General features: G+C 41.3%; 1 protein-coding gene across 1 annotated transcript; it reads right to left on the reverse strand.

The window, feature by feature from the left end:
- Nucleotides 1–1,191: 1,191 nt before the first annotated feature.
- yipf6 (Yip1 domain family, member 6) lies at nucleotides 1,192–26,062 on the reverse strand. The gene is made up of 7 exons (XM_078547371.1): nucleotides 25,978–26,062; nucleotides 22,662–22,790; nucleotides 19,044–19,122; nucleotides 17,730–17,772; nucleotides 15,534–15,659; nucleotides 10,978–11,150; nucleotides 1,192–5,677 (listed from the first exon to the last, which is right to left on the reverse strand). The coding sequence occupies exons 1-7, from the start codon at nucleotides 26,041–26,043 to the stop codon at nucleotides 5,559–5,561; spliced, it is 735 nt and encodes a 244-aa protein (XP_078403497.1). The 5' UTR covers nucleotides 26,044–26,062; the 3' UTR covers nucleotides 1,192–5,558.

The following is a 26,062-nucleotide window of genomic DNA, read 5'->3' on the forward strand; positions in this document are numbered from 1 at the left end:
TTGTGTCAGCTAGAAAATGAGTTCAGGGTCACAGGTTGTTCTTCTTTATTCCAATCGCCTCCTCTGAAAAATATTGTCTAGCTTCTGCCCTGAATCACTAACTGCAATCAGAGTTCACACTTCAGATATTTGTAAGCACAATCCTCAACCCCTTTGATGTGCGGCAGTGCCACTCCTAGAATCATAGAATGATACAGCACAGAAATTGGTCAGTATTGCCAGTGCCATCCAATAGTCCCACTCCCCCACTGCTTCCCCTTACTCAAATATTTATCCCATTATCTCTTGAAAGTTAATTTTGAATATTCTTCCACCACCCTTTCAGGCTGTACCTTCCTGATCATAACTAGCTGTGTAATTATTTTCCTCACATCACTGGTTCTTTTGTCAATCACCTTAAATCTGTGTCTTCTGGTACCTACCCTTCTATCACTGCAAAGATTTTCCTTATTGACTCTAACCAAACCCTTCATGACTTTCCCTAACCCTGCTATCAAGACTTCTCTGCTCTAAGAATAATGTCAGTTCTCTGGTCACCCCACAGAACTGAAGTCTTTTATCCCTGGTACCATTCTAGTAAATCTCCTCTGCACTCTTCCAAGGCATTGTCATCTTTCCTAAACCACTGAAACATGTTTTTCCATCCCATCCCCATCTTTTTTTTCACATTTCTTGCTACTGATGATTTTTGTTAGGGCATAGGTCCAATGGGGCCTTTCAACCAACAAGCCATTCTTTCTGCAAGGGCCTAATTAGCAAGTGTCAAAAGGTTATTCACATAGGGTAGTCTCTCAGCTGAATCTGATCTTTCCTTCACCTGACATTCACATATCTACATTTCACACCAGGGGCACTAGGTAGGGAACAGGAATACTGATTGATTTTTTTTTCTCTTCACATTCTAGGGTTCCGAGGCTAACTATGGCACACCAACTGATATCAGATTAACTAAGTAGAAACTGAAAATTAATCCTGGGACTTTCCCAGTCTGAATCACTCAATATCATATCAACCAGTGTTGTGTTGTTCAAACCGTGAGGGAGTTCCCAGGGGGACCGAAAAATGTTGTTAATGTGTAGCAAGAGTTACTTTATCATTTGCCTGTATTAATGCAGTTGGAAAGCTGTGTAGTTTCCGTAACACAATTATACAAAACCACAAAGAAACTGACACGCTCTGAGACTCAACCAGTTAAGAGCATACATTTACAGCAAAAGCAGAACAAGGGGGACAGAAAAATAATTCCATCCTGGAGTAGTAAATCTATAAACACACAATATGCAAGTATTTACAATAAAAATTTCACATTAAGGCTTTAGAAATTTGAAAATACTCCCTGCAGTTACCAGAGATACCAATCCCTTCTGGCGCATAGCTTATACTCTTACTGATTCAACCATACCCCTAGAAAATGCAGAAGAAAATTTATTTAATGTATACAGGAATTGAAACTGACCCCTCCCTTCACTCCACACTGTGCTACTCAGCTACTTTACTAACCATATCCTCAGTGTGGCATTTGCCAGTGTTGTCACCAACTATATTACTGCCAACATGCTGTAAGGACTGCATGGGGGATGGAAATTTACATTTAATCTGATAGTTTAAGGACTGTTTGTGTGATACTTGTAAATCATCACTTTAAAATTATCCTCAGTATCAATAACAGGCATTTATCCATCAGCACATCCACAAATGTTGTTTCAAACAGCTCCCTCTAGATGTAACCCAATGTTTTGAGGGATGAAATCTACCTGGCTCTTTGGAGTGCAGTGGCCACAGTACAAATATTTCACATACCCATTATATTTTATTGAACTCCAGGCAAAACCACTTCCTATCTATTGTTAAAGTGAGGGATTATCTCAGGTTAATGAGCTCAGATATGGGATGCACCTCACCTCAAACTCTGTAGTACAAGCCTGATTCTCCTTCCCCCTCCAAACTGGTTTTGCCTAACCATAAACCTTGTATTTAAAGGCAGGAAATTTGCTACTTGTCAAGCTGTTTTATGACGAGGCCATGAAGAGATGTATGACAGTAGCCTACAGTTTTTTCCTTTCCCCAACATTTCTGCTGATAGGAAGTCACCTGGACACTGCTTTGCGCTTCCCATTGTACTATGGCTATATGAGTGAAAAATCATCAAACCTACAGAGTTGAAGGGTGGGTAATCCTCCGCAGCATCAAGTACATAATTGTTTCATTAACTATTTCATGTTAGTTATGAGCCTTTTACATCACTGTGGTTATATAGCTGCTGGAACGTCAAGGAGCAGACAGATTAAGTGACTGGGCAAAACCATGGGAGAATTACAATAGGGCTTAAAGGGTTACTTTATGAAGATAAGTTGCATAAATTTAGCATGTATGCTCATTGGTTTAGATGGTTGAGGAGTAATCTATTGGAGGTGTTTATGAAAAAGATTTGACATAGTTGAAATAGTAAAAACTATTTCCTCTGGTGGGAGAATCCAGAACAAGCAGCATAACCTTAAATTTAGAGCCAGGCCATTTAGGAGTGAAATCAGGAAACACTTTTTCATACAAAGGGTACTGGAAATCCCAAACTCTCTCCCTAAAAGGTCCTGAAATCTTCAAAAGTGAGATCAACAGATTTTTGTTAGGTAAGGGTGCTCAGCAATTTGAAATACTGTCGAACGAATGAAGTTGAGGTACAGATTGGCCATGATCAATTGAATGGTGGAGTACGATCGAGGGGCTGAATTGCCCATTCCAATTTCTAAATTCCTATCTCTTTAGGGTACACTCAATTAACTTATCTTTGTGTCTGCAAACAGTTTTCAGAGAATATAGAGTTCCCCCTTCTTCTATATGGATGAACTATAAATACAGGTCCAAGGCAGCAGCCAAGCACCAAAAAGAGACCTTTTTCCAAGTGAAAAGACTAGCAACATCTCCACTCAAATCTGTGGTGCATCTACATTCAAAGAACACTTTGCCTGCTTCAGGGTCAAAGAATGATTAACCAGAATAAATACTGAATCAGTTTATGCATTACACCCCAGACAAATACATTTCAAGGCTGCATCCTTGTAGAATAAATTTGGGCATGGTGGTGAAGGAGGGCATAGTTGCCTGATGAGCAGTACAATACTAAGAAGCAATTACAACACAGAAGATGGTCATTTGGCATAAATTGCCTGTGCTGCCTCTTCAAAAAAGAGCAGTCATGTTTAGTCCCACATCCCTATTTTTGTCTGTAACCCTATAAGTTCTTCATCCTGAGCTGCCTATTCAACTCCCTTTTAAAATTTAGGGAATCTGCTTCTATCACCTTTTCAGGTAAAGCATTCCAGATCCCAACAGCTCACTGAAAAAAATGTTTCGTCTCTCCTCTACATAATTTACCAATGATTTTAAATATATGACTCAGGTTATTAACCCTCTTACTGGACAGAATAGGATACCTACTCTATCAAAACCTCCAGTCAGTATAAGGTCACCTCTTAATGTTCTGTTTCTAGAACAGTCCTAACTTTGCTCACCTTTCCTCATAACTAGTCCCTCAGCCTGAGTAAGCCTCCTCTGTATCCTAAGGCCTTTACATCTTTCCTGAAATGTGTTGGTCAGAATTGCTGACAGGATTCCAGCTGAGGTGAGGCTTAACCAGTGATTTATAAAGTTTTAGCATGATCTCTGCGCTTTTTTATTCTATTCATCAACTTATAAACTCATATACTTTTTAAACCACCTTATCATGCCACCTTAAAGGTTGTGTAATTAACACAAAGGTGCTTATGTACCCTTTTGAATTATATATTATACTGTCTTTCCATATTCCGTATCTGTCCCTTGTGGCTGCATGCATAGGTCCCACCTTTCTATAGAGTGACTGCTATAAAGCCCAAAGTTTCAACAGCCCTGTTATTAGTGTATGTGGCTTCCCTATTCAAAATCACTCTGGCATCACTCAGTGACTAGAACTTGCTTCCTGGTGTTTATAATGCGCAGAAAAAACAAAGTTAACAAATGTGTACACAAAGATGTAGTGTATGCTTTGAAACACAGATGCCTATGCCCTAGGTCAATAAGTAATGGGATAGATATATGAGGAGCATAAAATTTGCAAGTATGTTAATACAAGAAGTGAAGCATTCTCCATTTCAAGTGTTAGCATCTCCCAGATTTACTCTCCTCCATGGCAGAAGAGCTATGTATTAGTATGACATTTTACCCATTCCCAGAGCCTCTGTGATAGAGGCTGCCAACTTCAAACATAGGTCAGTTTTGTGCTTTAGCCTCATGGCCACAAAGAACTGAACCAGGTCTCCTGAAATTCATTTCATGTTGGAGGATTACAGGAACCAGATAGAGAAGGCTTTCAGACCTAGGAAACATTCAATCCTTCATGACTTCAAACTTGCCAACCAAATGGTACTATTGAGCCAGTAGAGCGTGGGGGCTCTAGCTATATAATGCTGGGGCGTCTCAAGTTAACATTTGAAGGAAAGGCAATACGTTGTCATAAGTTTGAATCATACCCCTGACTGACATACTAATCAAACGTATTCTCATTGAGCAAGACCCTTTACCAATTCTTGAGAGGCATGAGAAGTTTTATGTCAAAAATTATGTTTCTAAATACCACACACAAGGAAAGGACATTCAATTTCCAGATTTCCATTAGTATTGTTGGCACCTCCATTCCAATTATCAGCACCTAACCTGGTTCAGTGCTTAGAGTAAATGCAGCCTTAACACTATGTCAATCCAGGCTCCCAACACTCCCAGGACTGTAGTACCATGCAAACAAACACCTCATGCCCAATTTACTTATCTCTGGAAGGTATCATGTCTTCAATAGAGTCCATTCATATCACCATTCAAGTGTATGGTTAGGCAGTGAAAAATCAACAGGCTAACCAACCAGTCAAGCTTAATCTGTCTCACCTGACATTTACACAGCACAGTGGATCACAGAGGTCACTGGACAATGATCAGAACCAGAGATCCTGACTGATTTTCCCCTCACCTTATCCATTGCAGTAAGGCCAAAAGAAATGTCAGCTACTGTCCTAGCTAACTCAGCACAGAGCAGGATTGAAACTAGGAGCTTACTGATCTTTAAATTTAGCATTACATTGAGTAGCGCATAGGGGAGACTTTGAAATGAGCTGTTACGGAAAATTCAGTCCAACTTTTCTAAATATGTCCCTCAATTGACACAATAAGTCCAATGTTTATGAATCAAATGCAGGCAGATTTTGATCATAGCTGAAAAAATAATCTAATACACATACAAAAGAAATGAAATAAAATAATTTTGCTCTAAGTCTGTTACTATGTTACAAATGCAACTCACAGCTTCAATTAATATTCCCCCTCAAAGTCTGCAAGACCTCAATTATAAACCTATTTTGCAGTTATAAGAATCACTGTACATTCAATAATATACAAACTAAATATCAATGTTTCTTGATCTTCACCATTGCTGTTATAATGGTGTGCCTCTGAGTAAACAGTCTCCAAAAGCACATGAAAACGATTTTCAATCACTCGGGTTTTATCGTCTTCATTTTCCGGCTAAATGCCCCTCATGCAGATGCGTTGGAGATGATCATCCAACTAATCACAAAGTAGAAGAGGAATATCGGGTAAACAGCAAGGGCCTTGCGATTGGGTGGCTGGCTGTCAGCCAGAAATGCTGTTGAAGCTGAGAGAGAGAAAGAAGAATAAATGATAACATACATCTTAAAGAAACAAGATTTTCTCCAATTGTGTGTGGTCATTGACCCACAAGCCCCTTTACAAGACATTCTGGCTGAGAAAGATAAGCATCTGATCCCAGGCCTCTACCAATGCAGCTCTAAAACTGGACACTGGGAGGTGCCTAAGGCTGTCTCTATCTAGGAGGTGACGAGCGAGCTTCTGATTTTTCAGCTAATATTTATGTAGCCTAGTGATGCTTTTCTTCCTTCAAATCAATTTTTAGATTTTCATTCCTTATTTCATTTTTTTCTTCTAATTTTCTATCTGATTTTCACCCATTACTGGTCCTCCAATGAGTGGTGAAACTCCTGCACCACGAGCACAGCAACCCTCCTATATCTTACTAAATTGACACTCATGTGTAAGCCTATACATATAGTTTGTGAGAGAAGACTGAACTATGAAGAACACCACAGCAGAGTCAGGTCTCATCATTACCATGTGTGCATACAAACCTTCCAGCAGTCACTGGATAGTGATCTGTAGGAGTCAATGGTGCTAATTTTTGCACCTCTACAGCCACCCCAGCTGAGTTAGAACATAATTTAGATCGATTCAGCTACTTTCCTGGTCTTAGGGTTCAATGCCACATGGGGTAGTGTCATTACTCACTATGGAAATCCTAAACTGTTTTAAATAAAAACTTTTTTTCTTCCTTTTCATCAAAATACTCTTCAGATGCAGCATAATTGCTATGGTCCTGAATAATAGAGACATTTTTAGTGAAATAGGAACCAAGCAGATCCATTATGGCTCAATGTAGTTCCAAGATGATACATCTGGCAGTAGAAGCTTGGAACCTAGAAATTTGGTCAGCCTTCTGTGATGGACTTGGTAATTTACATCAACCAGGCAGGTCCACACAATCTGGTTTGGCTGTGACCAAGTAAGTAACAAAGGAATAAAGTGAGAGCATTCCTATCAAGCTGTACAAGTATAAGGGAATATGGTGTGATGGACGTGTAAAATGCTGAAGAGTGAATAAATGCACATTAATCTCAGAACACCATTGTAATGTGATTGGAGCTGTTTTTGCACACTAAGTTGTACAGCTTTAGCTGATTAAAGTACAGAACTACCCCATGCCATTTGGGTTTTCCTCGTCTTGACTCACCAAACCTGTACCTAAAAGTTCTTTTGTATTGTGCTGGGTAAGCAGGATGTGTCCTGAGGGGTAGGAGGGTGCACAAAGGACAAACTGAAATCTAACAAGTGAGTATAAATTCACAGCAGCTTGGATTGGAAACTGAAACATGGCAATGGTTTTCCAAGCATGTAGACACATGGCTGACCAAAAAAATGCAGCAGCACTGTTTGCAGCCATGTGGTGGCGCCAAACACAATACAATATATCCAGCACAGTGTCATCAAGTGCATCAAATCAAGTACTACAAGAACATTAGGCACATCAAAATAAAACTGATCAAAGCCAATCACATATCTCTTTCATTGAATTGCTACAGCATATTATGCCCCAGTATATTTTGAACTTCAAACTAAATTTTATATTTTAAAACTGAACATAAAAGGCTGCAAAAGATGGCCGTGCATGGGCAAACTGACTTCTTCTGTGGACTGAAACCACTCCCCTGTCTCAAGAGGGAACAAAAGGAAACACGTCAATTCTGCCTATGACAGAATTGGGGACTGCAATCTGGGTAAAATCCATTGCAAATTAGCTAAATCTGGCTTTAAAAAATATTGGAAGTAGAAGGGTAAAGGTAACATAGCTAAAATTGTTGAAACAAAATCAAAATGGATCATAGCAGTAAGCTTTGGGAATACTAACAATAAAAAGATGGCTACTTGCAATGTAAAACCATTTTTTGCAAGAGGAAGACTTAACTTGGCCAAAATTAGCATCCTTAAACACAAAACAGCTACAAGCCATAACTAAGCAAGTAAAACTTAATATAAGTCATAAAGCATGGAAGCCCAAAGTACTAAAGATGCCGGCTCAGCATCTTGGCTTCACTCAAGATTCAGAAAAGGTAAATGATATAGAACCTGAAACAGACCAGATTGCCTTAACCAAAATTCACCTAGAAGAGAGTGGAGGCTAGAGTTCGAAGGCCAGCCACAAGGACAGGAGCAACATTTCCAGCTGAACCACAGGTCTGGCTAGAAAGAGAAAGAGTTACAGGCACAGAAGGATAGGGAACTAAGTCAAAGTTAGGCAGCTAGGAAGAATTTGACTCTACCTATTTGGGGCGGGGGAGGGGGACACGCACTGGTAATTTGAATACCGCTAGCCCAAAGAAAACCTTCAATTTCCTAAAGCATTCCCGATTTGTCCCCAAGTTTGACGAGAATGTAGATGAGGAAACTTTCTTCACAGCCTTTGAGAAGCTGGCAGCTCAGTTAAAAATGGCCAGCAGAGTCTTGGGCACTCCTAATACAAGGTCAGCCAGTAGGAAACTCCTGTGAAATTTATACCATGCTCCCTACTGAAATTTCTGCCAGTTATGAACAGCCAAAGGCTGCCATTCTCAGTGCTTATGAACTCATACCAGAGGAATACCACCAATAATACCAGAACTCCCATAAAAAGTCTAAACGAGAGAATAAAACAGCTAGCATTTGACTGGTGGGTCCGAAACCTAAAGTGACCATACCTACAAAGAGTTTAGAAAAATAAGTACTGCATTCAGGAGTGCATAAACCATTTTACATACAACCTTAAAACTCTCAGAGTAACAAAGAATTTCCAAAGTCAGAAATGTAGTTATCATGGCTGATGCCTATGAATTAACCCATAAATCTCAAACCAAAACAAATTTGGATCTATTAAGGCCTACCAGCAAGGGGATGTTAAGGAGGAGGTAGATGCAAAAAAGATAGATTCAAGAGATAAGGAGAGTAGAGAATACAGGGCAAATTAATCCCCAACTTTGAAAAGAAAGAACCAGAAAGTAAACCAGCCAGAACCCACCCTGCCTGCTTCCAGTGCAGAAAACCTGGGCACAAAGAAAACTGTTCTTTCACCACAAAGACCAACAAGGGGGAGCTGCAATCAGAACAGTGTCCAAAGACTAAAAGGTTGAGCCCAGACTCAAAAGGAGCAGGGGTAGGACAGAATACTTACCAAGGCTTCTTGCACAAAAGGACAATAACTAATTTTGTATCACAAGCTCCAAGAACAGAAATAATGTTTGTTTTTAGAGAAACAGGGTATTTTCAAACATTCCGTGTAGCATAGGTTGCCGAGATGCCATCCAAAATCAGGACAAACACTGCAGTGCTAGTAAAAAGGGTTTACTGGCACATGTTTAAAGGTTCCTGTAGTAAAAATTCACCTACAGAATAAGTGCGTCACAGGTGCAATGGCAGTTGTGCCTATACAAAGAGTGGACCCATTGTTGGGAAATACTTGGTGGGATACCAGGTACTGTGCCCAGAGGGTCAAAAATCAGTCCACAGGGACTGGGGAAACAGAAAGGAACCAGCAAAATTCTGCTCAGCTGCAGGAAGCTGGGGAAGTCTCTAACATCCTACAGGGCGTGATAGAGCCAATAAGGATCAGGGAAATAGAAGAAAAGCCAGAGGACTTTCCAGAGGCCAAGGAAGGGCCGACCAATGAAAAAAAGGTCAGGATAGATTCCATAAAAATTAGAGGCCAAAACCACACCAGTAGAGCTCAAAAGGGGCTCAGGCAAGGCCTGTAGAATTTAAAAAGTAGGGGCTGAACCAGAGATCTGGTTAGCAGACACCTTCTTCCCAGATTCAATTAGGAACAGAGAAAGTTCCCAAACCAGCAAACAGACAATGAGAGAGACACCTTACCCACTCAAAGTACCAAGGGCAGTGCAGCAGAAGCTGGCCAACCACCTGTGGGCAGCAATGTCCCAATAACATGGGAAAGTTTGGAGGCAGACCCATTCCCAAGGTAACAGAAACAGGCAAGACAATACACTCTGAAACAAACCGCATTTGTGAAAGCCACAAGGGAAGCACAAGTGCGTCAACACAGAACCATCCACTAAACCATCACAGGGTCAAGTTCAAAACCGGGGATTTTAAGAAAAGGGGGATGTGGCTGACAGAGAAACTGTATCAGTACCAGGTTCTTGCATTGGTGTCCGAAATATGTGGAGTGAATGTGGACGTTACTTTGCTTCCACATGAAGCAAAAGAGAAAGAAATATCAAGATTCATTTTATTTTTCTTGCAGTAGAGGCATGTAATGCCCTGGCATATTCTGAACTTCAGAACTAATATTTTGAAACTGGACACAAAGGGTTGCAAAAGATGGCTGTGCAAAGGTCACCAGACTTCTTTTGTGGGTTGATATCACTCTCATCTCAAGAGGGAACAAAAGGAAACAAATCCTGTCCTTGACAAGTACAAGACACAGCAGAACAGAACTTTAAAATTAACATAGGCTCCATGGCAATAACATCAAGTAACAGCTGTATTTCTTTTAGTAGAAAAAAGTTTCCTTTTCTTTCACTCACTAACTCCAGATCATATACATCAAGCATCAGAAGCAACTAGGTTCACATTCTTACCAGGCTGCCAGAAAGCACAAGATTCTGGGAAGCCCAGCTAATTCCACCACCTCCACCTGCACACTACCCCCACCACCACCTCATGAGATGGCCCAGCCTATGCTGCAGTGTCATTTTGGAGGCAGAAATAACTTCAATTTTAGCTTGCCTCAAGTTTTAATCTTATTTTATAGTCTTTAGAAGAAGCACTTGAATTGTAATATATTTTACATCTCAAATTACACTTTTAGTCCAAATAATGTCAATACTTTTCATATTTTTAAATTAATTTTTTCTGGAATAATTTGCTAATCCATCTGGGGAATTTCATAATTGTTATTTTCCTTCTCACACCTCACTAAGCTACAGCATGAATGGCACTAAAAATTTATTTCAGCGGTTTTAATTTCCAACGTCTGTTCAAAATGTTGCGCACTATGAATCAGTGTTTAAGTGCTAGTCTCAATAGTAAGAAAATTGGTCCTAATACAAAAATGTTAGTCCAGATTGTTTTTTTTTCTCATTTTACTCACTACCTCTTTTCCAAGATAACAGAACTGAGCTAGGGAACCTGGAAAAGTAGCGTTCGGTTAAAGAAAAGGGAATCAAATTTGCTTCCAATACCCTGTGGTGCAGTTTGTGTAACCTCCAACCCATTGCACCACCCTCAACGAGATAGCACTGAGTATGCCTGCTAATTTACTGCACCGTTTTAATTACCGTTCAACTATTTAAAGAAAAGCAGTCTATTACTTACCAAATGTTGACCAGCCAAATGCAGCCAGCACAATAATGAAGCGAATTATAACCACTGCCAATGGGATTTCTGACGTGGGGTGTGGAGCCAGCCGGAGAAGTGAGCAGACGATCATAGCTACAGTGAGTGGCAATATGCAATAACCCAGCACACACAGGCTCTGAAAGAAGGAGCTGGGAAGCAAAGAGAAATACATAAAGAAATAAATCAGTACAGTCACTTTCAATCTTTTCTGTGCCCACTTTGCATTTTTCCTCTATTTCCTCCTTCTCCACATACCAACCTGGAACCATCCTTAAGTCAGAAGAGTAGACCTTATCACAATCGATGTGGCTCAGTTTTTCATCCTGCCATTGAAGAGTTTGACATTATTTTTGGATTTATCTCAAGATAGTGAGGTTCCCCAATGAGTCAGCTGATTTAGCTCATTTTCCAATGCGGAGTTGAGCCATACACAACAGGAAGGCCCCAGGTTTAATTTCCCACTCTGTACAAGTTAGATGGTATTAGCCAGGACAACATAAATGATGTTACAATCAGCATACCAGAGTTAGGATACTGAGAAAGAAGGGGAAAAAAATAGCCAAGGTTCCTGCTCCTAATTATTATCCAACAAATAAATACAGTATTTAATATAGAAAATACCCAAACACTTTGACGGTAACAGGGATACAAGATTTTTTCTCTTAGCTATAAAGGGATATTGCTTTGATAGGTAAGTGAAGAGAACTGGCTGACAGCATGTTTGAAAAGATAGTTTTTGCCAGTATTTTATAGGTGGAGAGATAAGTAAAGGGACAGAAGAGAGAGTTTAGGGAGAAAGATCCAGAGAGTACAGCTGAGGTAGCTGAAGGCTCTGGCACCAATAGTGGACAATGGGAGAGCAGGATATACGGAAGATGCATGATGTAGTGTCTGCTTTCAGCCACATTGTGGCACTGTACACAACATATCCCACTGGTTCCAAGAACACAAGGAGCAATAACAAGTGGCACAAATAGAAAAAAAGAATTGCATTGATATGGATTACTTTTAAAGCACAGTCACTTGTTATACAAGCAAAGACAGCGACTAAGATAGCAAGACCCACAATAAACAAATGAAGTGACCAGATAATTTGTTTTCAGCCATACTTGTTGACAGGGGAAGTGTTGCACAGAACACGGAAAAATCCCATTATCCTCACAGTACCACTGATCTTTTATGGCCGTCCAAGCCAACAACCAGAAACTTGGTTTAGCAGGGGTGACGATGATGCTGCGGTAATATCACTCGACTAGTAATCCAGCAGCCCAGGGTAATGCTCGGGGGACAAAAGTTCAAATTCCAGCATGGCAGCAATTAATAAAAATGTGGAATCATGCCATAAAATGTCATAAAACCCATCTGGATCACTAACATCCCTTAGGGAAGGAAATCTGCCATCCTTACCTGGTCTGGTCTACATATGACTCCAGGCCCACAGCAATGTGGTTGACTCTTAACTGCTCTCAAGGCCAATTAGGAATGGCCAGCAGCACCCACACCCAATGGGAAAAAAAAGTCTCATCTAAATTATGGCACCTCTAGAATTGATATGGATTACTGCATTATTGCACTTATGTAGCCTAGACTATGTGCTCAGATCTACAGGGGAAAGTTAAACCCAAAATCTGCTAACTCGGGCAAATGTGTGACCACAGAGCCAGGTTATTACTTGGCATCACAGTAACTCCATGAACTGATGCACAAGTCAAAGGAGAACTGTGTGCACACACTTTATTAGCACAAACTTTAAGATGACACCACAGAACAGTTGTATTTCTTTTAATAGAGAAAAGGTCCCTCTTCTCTGCTCCTTCCACTAGGAACCCCCAACCCCACCCTGCTCTGATTACCCAATTCAAGCAGAGGGAGAAGGGTTACGAGCCTGCTGTCAGGGAATTTCCAATCCTGTGCTCAACTGGCTGCAAGGGTGCAGGAGAGCAGTGTGAACACTCTGTAGCAAATTAGCTGGTCTCAAACAGGAGTAGCATCACTGACATTAGCTTCAGCATCCCCAGATTAGAGACAGGGAGAAAATAATATGCATTTAACACAGGAAACATCCCGAGGTGCTTTATGGAGGTTGGGGGGGTGGTGGGGGGAGAAATAGATGGAGACACATGTAGAAAAAAAAACTTGAGGAATGGCATAACAGATAGTTCAGCTGACACTGCTGAAGATTTCCACCAATGGTAGGGAAAGGGGATGGGAGTGAGGGTGGTGTTAAAAATCAAGGGAGCAAAGCTGTGGATTGGAATACAAGGCTTGAGGAATAAGAGTGCAGGGATTTGAAGGCAAGGTTTAAAATTCAGTATGTTGGGCAATAGAGTGAATGCAGATGAGCTTGTCAAGATATGGCTTTTGGATAAATTGCAGAGTGTAGAGGGTAAAGGAGGGAAGATTAGCAAGAACAACATTGGAGAATGAGAATCTAGATGTAGCGGAACAGTGGATAAAGATTTTATTGGCAATAGGACTGTAGTAGATGGTAGTAAGTAAATAGAAATCTTTTCTTAAGGGCTAAGGCGCCTATATCAATTTATTTGTTTTTCAATTTTCTTTAAAGAAACTGGTTTCCTGGGCCATATACCAACTGTAGCCAAGGCAAACTCATTTTGACCTGCACAAACAGAGTGGTAAACCCTATTATCCAGAAGCACAAGAACAGCAACTTTCAATGTTGTACTCTTCCTCTGGGTAAGCACATGCCTCTGCAAGGCACAATCCACAGCAACACAACTGCAAGAGAACTCAGTGGTGCTGCAGTGAAAACAATCATGGGCTTAACTCCATGTCATTGCTTGGTAGTATTCCAACCCATTGCAAAACCATGTCAGACAACCTTTGAATATCAGAAACAAAAACAGAAAACACTGGAAAAACTCAGCAGGTCTAACAGCATCTGCGGAGACTCTTACGTATGAGTAATACAGACTTGAAATGTTAACGCTGTTTATCTCTCCACAGATGCTGTTAGACCTGAGTTTTACCACCATTTTCTGTTTTTGTTTCAGATTTCTAGCATCCGCAGTATTTTGCTTTTAACCTTTGAACATCATCCTGTTAAAACGGCAAGACATCAGAATAGAAGTGGAGTATTGCTGAAAAAAACTTTTTTTGTCAAAGTTTTTCCTCTTGCACTCATCAGGACAATTCGCAAGAAAATGTCAATGTCTGGGGAAACAACAAATTTGTACTGTATGAGAAGAGTATGCTGATTAGTTCGCAAGTGGACTCTTAAGTAGAGGCGTGCCATGGAGAATCCACCAGTTGATGGTGGCTGACAGTTAACTCCCAAGCATTGTTTGAAATTTAAACCAGGCAGCTTGACTCTGATTGGTCAAGGCATTGCCCTGAGGAATTAACCAGCGAATGGCTGTCACTTATTTTGTTTAGCTGAAACAGACGCAATGTATGTACATGTTCTTTCTGTCTGCAAAGAACAGGGCCCGGTGTATTGTGTGGTGCTAGGTATGTAGGCTGTACGTTCCAAAGACTGGTGGATCATATCAAACAGCATGTCCCTTCCACTGTTTGCAACGGGCAAGGTACAGACTGTACCCTACCAGCCCGTGCTTGCAAAACTCAGTAATATCCAACATTAGATGTGATTCTGCGATTGGACAACATTTGCTAAATAATCTTCAGTCTGCTAAGAATTACGCTGGCAACCAATTTAAGATTGTCAGTCAGGCTCACAGTGTGGCACATTTGTGTGAATTAAAAGCTACATATATTAATACACCAGACCCTGTTTTTTGCAGGCAGAAAGAACATGTACATACATTGCACCTGTTTCAGCTAAAGAAAATCAAGTGACAGCCATTCACTGACTCATTCCTCAGGATAATGTCTTGACCAATCAGAATCAAACTACCTGGTTCAACTTTCAAACAATGCTTAGCAGTTAACTGTAGGTCACCATCAACTGGTGCATTCGCCACAGCCTCAACCAGAGTCCACTTGCCAATGAATCAGCGCTCTTCTCATTCAGTATAAATTTGTTGCTTCCCCTGATATTGGCATTTTCTTATGAATTATCCTGATGAGTGCAAGACAAAAAAGGCTCTTTTTAAGTAATACTCAAGTTCTGAACAGAAGTCATTAAAGCAGCAGACTTTGAACAATTTACTGTGTATAGCAAGAAATATTTGTCCAAATAGCTCCTGTTGCTTTATACTTTCCCCATTCTAGCATAAAATGCAATTTAACTTTATTGTGTAGGTTGCTGCTGTTGCCAGGTGGCTCAGTAGGTAAACATATTGTGTGTTGCTGTGCTGTATAAAGCAAGAAAAGAAAAGGTTCAATCCCTAATCTGCACTGAATTAGCTAAAGCTAACAGTAGGGATGGTACTGTTCCCCCACTCAGTGCTTTTGAACTAGATAAGGGGGGAAAAAAACAATCTCTGAGGCTCACACAGAACAACTACTTCGGATGAGGCACTGGAGAGCTGCTGGTGCCTAAGGAACAGTACCTTAGTAAGATGCAGCACCTCAGGAGAGGATGAGAGAAACCAGGAAAGAAAACTCACATCGTGCCACCAAGCAGTTTGGAGTTCAATGTAATGATGACTGCGCCAAACCATACGATGACAAACACCTCAGCAAACTCTGGGCCTCCTTCATGCTTATTGTCAACAGAGCTCCCCTGTAACATCCTGCGTGAAAGAGAACAAGCTTCAATACACCCTTCAAGTCACATCTATAGGAACAAAAGATTTTTTAAAACAAACCATGAACGTACCTAAAAGCCAATGAAAGCAGGAGGCCATCATAAGCAGCCTGCTGCCCCAAAGGCTCAGGGGCATTTCAAATAATCAACTGGTCTTTAATGGCTGACAAGGTCTGATACTTGAGTTGGGATAGCTCAACATCATTGGAAACCAGAATAGAGAAAGGAATCATTTCCCTGGAAAGACTGCACGGACCAGAGATATATATAGCATGTGTGATAATACACCATGTGTGAGACAGAAGCATTTCCAGAAGGCACTGCAGAAAATAAAAGCTCATGGTTTAGGAGGTAACATATTGGCATGGATAGAAGGTTGACTGGCTAACAGGAAACAGAGTGGGCATAAATGGATCATTTTCCGGTTAGCAAGATGTAACCAGTGGTGTGCCACAGGGATCAGTGCTGGGATTTCAACTTTTTATAATTTATATGAATGGCATGGAAGAATGGAGCAAATGTATTGTTGCTAAATTTGCTGATGATACAAAGATAGGTAGGAAAGTAAGTTGTGAAGGAGGCTACAAAGGGATATAGATATGTTAAGTGAGTGGGCAAAGGTTCTGGCAAATGGAATATGTGGGAGGAAGAATAAAAAAGCAGAGCTCTGAGATGCAGAGGGATCTGAATGTCCCAGTGCATGAGTTGCAAAGGGTTAATATGCAGGTACAGCAAGTAATTAGGAAAACTAATAGAATGTTATAGTTTATTGTGAGGGAAATTGAATACAAAAGTAGGGAAGTTATGCTTCAGTTATACAGCCGACTGATGAGACCACATCTGGGGTACTGCATACAGTATTGGTCTACTTATTTAAGGAAAGATGTAAATGTGTTGGAAGCAGTTCAGAGAAGGTTTATTAGACTAATACATGGAATAAGCAGGTTGTCTTATGAGAAAAGGTTGGACAGGTTAGGCTTGTATCTGCTGCAGTTTAGAAGAGTCAGGGGCGACTTGATTGAAACATATAAGATCCTGAAGAGTCTTGAAAGGGTGAATGTGGAAAGGATATTTCCTCTTGTGGGAGAATCTAGGGCTGGGGCGGGGGGGGGGGTCACTGTTTAAAAATAAGGAGTTGCCCATTTAAGACAGGTGAGGAGAAAGTTTCCTCTCAGAAGGTTGAGGGGCTTTAGAACACTACCTCAAAAGACGGTGGAAGCAGAGTCTTTGAATATTTTTCAAGGCAGAGCTAGATAGGTTTTTGATAAGCAGGGGTGGGTGAAAGGTCAGTGGGGGTAGGCGGTAATGTAGAATTGAGGTTACAATCAGATCAGCCGTGATCTTATTGACTAGCAGAGCAGGCTGGAGGGGCTGAGTGCCTACTCCTGCTCCTAATTTGTATGTTCACATTGAGCATGTGCTAGAGCGCGCATGTGCGCGAGAGCGCAAACTGGAAGGACAGGACCACAGATGATGCAGATCTTCCCCGAGAGAGAGAGAGAGAGTGCACGTGAGTGCACATGCACATGGGGGTGGCTCCTGTAATGGACGGTTCGGGAAGAAACATTCTGAAAGTGTTTACTTTTGAGCTCCCCTTTGTTTCAGGAACAAATGTAACATGTTGAGTGACATTCAGCATTGACACTCATCATTTCCACCCTCAAGCTGTATTGAGTTACCTGATCTTAGCAAGAACAATTTCTCCTACTCACAGGGGAACAGCAGCTAATATAGTTAAAACTATCAGGTAAAATTCTACTCCTGAGAGCAAGTGTTCTTGCTGGAAAGTACACGTGAGAAAATTTTGAGAATGAACGGGTTTGGTTTGGACTGTGGTGTACCCACAGTGAAATAGCCCCTCCCAAGAGTTAACATCAAGGCTCACATGTGAGGAACGGTCACCCAAGTGAGGTTCCAATGGCCTAAAGGTTTCCTGTGCTACTTTAGAAGGGTGAAGAGAAAATTGAGTGGCTGGGGGGGGGGGGTTTGCATACACCAATGAATTAGAAGAAAACCTCTAGCCACTCAATAGTAAATTGAACAGGTTATTACTTACATTGCTAATAAAACACAGAGTACTAGAGGGCCCCATAGATCCCCTGTAATAAACAAACAAAAGGATTATTCGCATAATCTTGTACCAAACTGGACACAGTTTCTATAATAAATCAAAATATTTACCTGATAATACCCGAGCTGATTTCTGCGGATTTGAGGACATTGCCAGGTTTGCTACTGGATTTTGCAAATAATGTAGGTTCCATGTTCCATGCCCAGACTGTGCTGAGTAAGCTCAACAGCAGAGTTTGAGACCCCAGCCACCACCTTAGTATTTTCAAACAACACTTGATCATATCCAGATGCACTTAATTAAGTTTACACATATTGAAAAACAGAATACTGCAAACGCTGAAATAAAAACAGAAAATGCTGGAGATAGCAGGTCAGGCAGCATCTGTGGAGAGAAAAACATAGTTATGTTTCAGGTTGATGACCTTTCATCGGTGTTCTGATGAAAGGTTACTACCCCAAAGATTAACTCTGTTACTCTGTCCATAGGTGCTGCCTGACCTGCTGAGTATTTTCTGTGTTTATTTGAAGTTTTGACACAGCTTTGCATATATCAATATCATAGCAATGTACACCACTGTCAAAGAATTGCATAGTTTACACAGCAAACAACAACCCTTATTGAGGTTTATGCTCCACACGTGTTTACAAGACTACTGCAGCCAGGCCTCTTTAATGGCAGTCTCTGAAGCAGCATTTCTAATGTGCAAGAACAACCCATATGGCTTTACTTTCACTATTTTCCCCAAACTCTCTCCCCTCTTCCTCCTGCACCACCACCCCTCCACCCAACAGAAAGTTTCCCACTGTCACAAAGCATTCTTCTCCTCCAAAATATCACAGCCAGGTGCTCATTCCAAGAGATATTGCAGAGATGAATATATATTTTATCTCCATCATCAACAAGCTGTACCACACAGACATCTTCATGACATTTTTCAACAAGTTTAAGCCCTCCCAAAAACAATAATTGTGTTGACACTGGCCATTTTCTAGTAACTTGCCCAATATTGTCCTTAACTGAAATCCATACAGAAATTTTCCAGCATGGGTCACTGAAAAACAATTAGAGGAAACCATATAGATTCTGTCCCCATTTCCCCTCCCTACTGACCCAAGGTCACAAAGATTAAATCCTACCATTATCTTGCAGAGATCATCTTAATCAGCTCAAATTAGGAATCAAACTTTATCTGTGACTGGACGTTATATTTATCCTCAGAGGTACGAGGAGAGGTCCCTTCCCTGTAATATATTTTCTATCCAACATGTTGTTGAAATTATATTCAATTTTACTCACAGTCTCTAAGGAGGCTGCTGCTCTTTTTAGGATACATAACATGAACAAATTTCTTCCCAACAGCCTTCAGATCCCGCATCTGATAAACACAAAGCAAATGAAAAATAGGACACTTAGTTATCAAGGGATATTTGGAATCACACCAATACACTTAGATCAGATATAGTTAGCACTGGGAAAGAAATACTTTAAATATAAATGCATCAAACAAAGTCTTGGAATTTACCAGGTGTCAATTGCATAGAATGAATGGAAAAGTTGGGCACAAATCTAGCTGCGATGATTAGTGACCTGCAACGCACTTCCAGCATTGCAGGTGATAATTATGAAGAATTAGATTTATAACAAGATTGTTCAATGCTTTGTACAATAAATTTTCTTAGACTTAAAGACTTGCATTTATATAGTGATTTTCATCACCACATCATACATCATTGTGCTTTACAGCCAATCGAATACTTTTGAAATGAGTCACTATTGTAATATATGGAAAACAGTGCCAACTAACTAGCAATCTTATATCAGTAAGATGTTTGAAACAGTACTTCCCACATACCCAGGTGGTTATAAGAAAGGCAGGTAACATCCACAAAATGGAAGCCATACAATTTTAGTCTTATCAATTAAGTGGCTCCAGCATTACTCTATCAACCTCCCAAGCTGTTCACTCACACCAGATCTGGTGATATACAACCTTACTTCTGTTCACAGCTTAATGAAATAACAACAATGCTATTAACTATATATTTTATTAATTTAATAAAAATTACACCAGTTTGAGACCAATAATTGTTCTTGCTATTACATCAGAACACTTCAGTTGGGTATCAGCCTGTAAAGCATTCCCATGTTTCCGTTAGACTCCAGATAAACCACCTAACTGCCTCTGTGCTGGAAGAAGAGCTCCATCCTGCTTCACGTCAAAAATGTTTATTTTGTTTCGCTGTGACAGATGTCAATAGGTTTGTGAACTGACACACATTCATTAAATCCAATGCTAATCCATTAATGAGGAGATTTATGGAGAGGCGGTGGCGTATGGTGGCATGGCAGCTGGCAGGGGGGGGTGTTCTGTCAAGAGGCAAGTTACTCACTGCAGGATTCCCGGCCTCTGACCCGCTCTTGTAGCTACAATATTTATATGACTAGTCCAGTTCAGTTTCTGGTCAATGGTAACCCCCCCCAGAATGCTGATAGCGTGGGATTCAGCAATGGTAATGCCAATGAATGTCAAGAAGCAATGGTTAGATCCTCTCTTGTTGGAGATGGTCATTGCCTGGCACTTGTGTGGCGTGAATGTTACTTGCCACTTGTCAGCCCAAACCAGAATACTGTCCAGGTCTTGCTGCATTTGGACATGGACTGCTTCAGTATCTGTTGAGTCATGAATGGCGCTGAATATTGTGCAATCATCAGCGAATATCTCCATTTCTGACCTTACGATGGAAGGGAGGTCATCAACAAAGTAGCTGAAGATGGTTGAGCCTAGGATACTAGCCTGAGGAACTCCTGCACTTGATGTCCTCTAACTCACCGACTTCAGGCTATTCTACAATGAGGAGGTACAGGGAGGAAAGCAGGCAGTTTTGATTTGGAAAATCAGGGACAAATAACCTATTGCCTAAGGACCAACTATAAAGTAGCACAGGTAGACCTTTCGAGCCAGATAAGATGACAGCTGCACTGCAGATAAAATTTGTGCAGAAAGCTTTCCTTCAATTACTCAGCTAACAAAATCAAAATGGGATGACTAGTGCAGATCTGGAATGTCCCAGTTTCAACTATTGAACAAAGAACAAAGAAAAGTACAGCACAGGAACAGGCCCTTCGGCCCTCCAAGCCTGTGCCGATCACATTGCCCGTCAACTAAAACATTTTGCACTTCCGGGGTCCGTATCCCTCTATTCCCATCCTACTCATGTATTTGTCAAGCTGCCTCTTAAACACCATTATCGTACCTGCTTCCACAACCTCCTCTGCAGCGAATTCTAGACACTCACTACCCTCTGCATAAAAAACTTGCCCTGCACATCTCCTCTATAGTTTTCTCCTCTCACCTTAAATCTATGTCCCCTAGTAATTGACTCTTCCACCCTGGGAAAAAGCTTCTGACTATCTACTCTGTCCATGCCACTCATAATTTTGTAAACTTGTATCAAGTCGCCCCTCAATCTCCGTCGCTCTAGTGAGAACAATCCAAGTTTCTCCAATCTCTCCTCATAGCTAATAACCTCCAGACCAGGCAGCATCCTGGTAAACCTCCTCTGCGCCCTCTCCAACGCCTCCATAACCTTCTGGTAATGCAGCGACCAGAATTGCACGCAATATTCCAAGTGTGGCCTAACCAAGGTTCTATACAGCTGCATCATGACTTCCCAGCTTTTATACTCAATACCCCTGCCAATGAAGGCAAGCATGCCATATGCCTTTCTGACTACCTTATCCACCTGCGTTGCCACTTTCAGTGACCTGTGGACCTGTATACCCAGATCCCTCTGCCCGTCCATGCACTTAAGGGTTCTGCCATTTACTGTATAATTCCTGCCTGTATTAGACCTTCCAAAATGCATTACCTCGCATTTGTCTGGATTAAACTCCATCTGCCATTTCTCCGCCCAAGTCTCCAACCGATCTATATCCCGTTGTATCCTTTGACAATCCTCTTCACTATCTGCAACTCTTCCAACCTTAGTGTCGTCTTCAAACTTACTAATTAACCCAGTTACATTTTCCTCCAAATCATTTATGTATACTACAAACAGCAAAGGTCCCAGCACTGATCCCTGCGGAACTCCACTAGTCACAGCTCTCCATTCAGAAAAGCACCCTTCCACTGCTACCCTCTGTCTTCTATGACCAAGCCAATTCTGTATCCATCTTGCCAGCTCACCTCTGATCCCGTACGATTTTATCTTCTGTACCAGTCTGCCATGAGGGACCTTGTTAAAGGCCTTACTGAAATCCATGTATATAACATCCACTGCCTTTCCATCGTCGATCATCTTTGTCACTTGCTCGAAAAACTCGATCAAGTTAGTGAGACACGACCTCCCCTTCACAAAACCATGCTGCCTCTCACTAATACACCCATTTGCTTCCAAATGGTAGTAAATTCTGTCACGATGAATCTTCTCCAATAATTTCCTTACCACTGACGTAAGGCTCACCAGCCTGTAAATTCCTGGATTATCCCTGCTACCTTTCTTAAACAATGGAACAACATTGGCCATTCTCCAGTCCTCTGGGACCTCACCCGTAGCCAGTGAGGATGCAAAGATTTCTGTCAAGGAATTGGTCTATGCTGAATTAACTGATCTCTAAAGGATAGTAATTGCAACTCTACAACTGGCCTTAGCATCACTGGGACAGAATGGAGAAAAAAAACAAAACCAAATAGGCTGTGTGTGTCTGATTGCTTCTCATTAGCCATGCTAGAAAAGCGGGTGTTTGGATGCTGGGTGAGTATTTATGTTTTCCACCATTACAGCCAATTCACTGCTGATGCATAAGGTACAAGAGGGCACTTAGCGAAACAATATCCTAGCAGGAGTTGCTATCCTCAGAAAAACGTAGATCGTGGGGGGCGGCAGCAGGGGAGTGATGTTCAACAATACTTACAATTGTCTCCTTAACAGGTTCATCCAGTGTGGAGTAGTCATCCTCTTGTGACTGGGAACTGACTGGAACTGTGATTTGTCCCTCCACGGGGACATCGTTTGATATCGATACATCAGCCAAGTCTGAAAACTACAGTACCAAGAAATATTAGATCATCTGTATATCATTTATTTTCACCCAAATTTTTCAGCCTTTCCTACTCTGCCCCGACACCAAACAATCCCCAGTTCAAACAATGTCACCCTCGGAGCTATTAGGTTACCTGCTCTCAGTTCTCCAATGATACCTCTCTAAACAATTATACACAACCCAATTTTCACTCCCCTTGATCTGGTCTTACCACATAGCACAGGTTGAGGCTTCAGCATTCAATATTCTATATCACTTTTGTATTTTTCACTATTTTTTGACTAGCTAGTTAGATTTAAAAAATTAATCTGATCTTAATTCAACCGTATAACAATGAGAGCTTTATTTCCCTTTGGATAAATGACACTTGTTTCAGAAGTTGAAAGAGCACAGCACAAAAGGTTTGAAAAGCAATGTGCTAGAGGCAAGTATACAATAACATCGAATGTGGCAGGTAGCTTTGCATCTGCAGTTCCAGTTCCTCAACTGAGGAAGGTGCTGATCAGAGGACAGCTGGAAAATACCCCATGATCGAGAGCTAAATTTATCTGTATCCAAGATCTGACTTAAGTGTTTCCTCAAAAAAGGTATCAAAGGAGCTCTAGGTCAATTAAGTGATCTCTCCTTCATTATCACTCCCAAAGGAGGTGGTGGCATAGTGGTATTGTCACTGGATTAGTAATCCAGATACCCAGGGTGCTCTGGGGACCCAGGTTCCATTGTCGATTGTCATAAAAGAAAAAACCCATCTGGCTCATTAATGTCCTTTTGGGAAGGAAATCTGCCACTCTTACCTGGTCTGGCCTACATGTGACTCCAGAGCCACAGTAACATGGTTGAATTTAACTACCCTCTAAAATGGCCTAGCAAACCATTCAGTTGTATCACAATCACTAGAAAGTCTATAAGGAATGAACCACATGGACTGCAGTGGTTCAAGAAGGCAACTCAACACCACCTTCTCAAAGGCAATTAGGGATGGGCAATAAATGCTGGCCTAGCCAGGTGACACCTACATTCCATGAATGAATATTTTTTTAAAAGTACAGATTTCCATCCTATCACTTTCACCCTCCACCCAATAATGCTACAGTTACAGAGATGTAAATGCATCAGGATTGGGAAGAATCCATGTCATTACGAAAATGATAAATACAGCAGCATGAACAAACACCTTTTATCTGGTTATATCAAGTAGATGAACATCACAGCCAAACTTGATTCTTCTGTCATAATTTAATACTTGTATGCAAGAACTTTCCAGCTGGAGAGCAATCAAGGAAGAGTCTTTGCTGTTTTTACCTTCCTGACCCAGGTCAGAGGGCAATTGTTATATCTGAACCACTGTTTCAGCTGATCTCAGCTAACAAACCTAGAACTTGCTGATGCGAACAGTTCAGGCAAACCTCATCTCTTAAGTCATCAGGACAACAGTGGAGTCTCTTAATTAAAACCTATTTTCTACATTATTTCTGTATTATAGCAGCATCTTTGATCCTAGGAATACAAATGTAAGTTCAGTTCCTCATAATTCCCTGGCATATTATAGTGGGTATGTCCAGTAAACAGCTGTCACATATTGGTTTTCAACAAGATATAGGGGGAGGAAGGGCAGGTGAAAGGAAGGGATTAGCATATATCAACTGATTTCTGAAGTGCAATTAAAATGGGCTGCGTCCATGAAATACGATATTCTGCCAAAATACAGTTTGTTTAAAAAAGTCTTGCCAAGATGAAAAATGCAAACACTGGCTTGGCACTTAAAGCTAGAAGAGTACTGGGAGAGACTAAATGCCTATTCATGTGTCTCAATGAGTTAAACCAAAGAACATCTGAGGCAAACAGATCTGGTTGTGCTCTGTCTGTAGTGTTCATCTCAGCTTAGGTTGCTGTAAAGCACTGCAACTGGCTGCAGTACATCTGGACTTTTGAAATAGGAACAGGATGAGGCCAATCAGCCCCTTGATCCTGATCTCCTATTCAACTGGATCATTGCTGATCTGTATCTTAATTCCATTTGCCCGCCACGGTTCCATAACCCTTAATACCCTTTACTAACAAAAAATTATTTCAGTTTGAAATTTTCAAATAAGTTAACCTTAGCAGCTTTTTGAGAGGACCAGTTTACCACTATATGTTGCTGGAAGTACTTCCTGACAACTCCCTAGCACTAATTTTAAGATTATGGCCCTTGTCTGGGCTCTACCAGCAGAGAAAATAGTTTGTCTACCCCATCAAATCCTTTAATTATCATATTACAATTAGACTATACCTTAAACTTCTATATTAAAGGGAATACAAAACTAAGCAATACAAACAGAAAATGCTGGGGAAAAAATGTGACCTGTAACCTCTACCAACTAGAAGGACAAGGGCAGAGGATGCATGGGAACACCACCAACTACAAGCTCCCCTCCAAGCCACACACCATCCTGACTTGGAACTTTATTGCTATTCTTTCACTGACACTGGGACAAAATCCTGGAACTCCCTCCCTAACAGCACTGTGGGTGCTCTTACAACACATGGACAGTGTGGATTAAGGAGGCAGCACACCACCACCTTATTGAGGACAATTGGGGATGGACAATAAATGCTGGCCTTGCCAGCAATGCCCACATCCTATGAACAAATAAGTAAATACCCAGATCAGGCAGTACCTGTGGTGAGAGAAACAGAGTTAATGTTTCTGGTTGGTTAACTTTCATCAGTCCTGGTCCGTGCAACCCTTCCTCATAATTTAACCCTTTTAGCCCTGGTATCATTCTGTAGCAGCATCTGTGGTTTTAGTCCCATTCTCACCCAGGGGTAACAAAACACACTTTTCACAATCGAATACCCCTGAAATCCAACAGTAGGACAGATTCTGCAGCAATTGATTGTGTGGAGTTAAAGGAAGTCAATCAGGGTCCCTGCTCACTATTCAATGGCTCCAGCTGGAAAATGTGGATAGGAGAGTTCAGGTCCAGCTCTGCTGTTGCTGACCGACAAGGCTTCCACATGAGGCTGGTATCAGAAGGACAGCCGATACCAGTGAACCTGTAACCCAGCAACAGGCAGTACCTTCCAGCTGTGGAGGGCCCAGAGCTTCACCGCCGCTTCCTCCACTCTATCAGTCCCCAGACCCGCTTGAATCCTGCGCCTCTTCCTCTAAAGGTTTATGTCCATCCATCGCTCACTCACTCACCAGCGGCTGTTTAGGTCCACTCTCCACCTCCGCCATCTTCAAACCCGCTGACGTGGAGACAAACATGAAACGTCATCCCTGCGAC

Source organism: Cetorhinus maximus, chromosome 8 (assembly GCF_964194155.1).
Source record: "Cetorhinus maximus chromosome 8, sCetMax3.hap1.1, whole genome shotgun sequence".
Taxonomy (NCBI): Eukaryota; Metazoa; Chordata; class Chondrichthyes; order Lamniformes; family Cetorhinidae; genus Cetorhinus; species Cetorhinus maximus.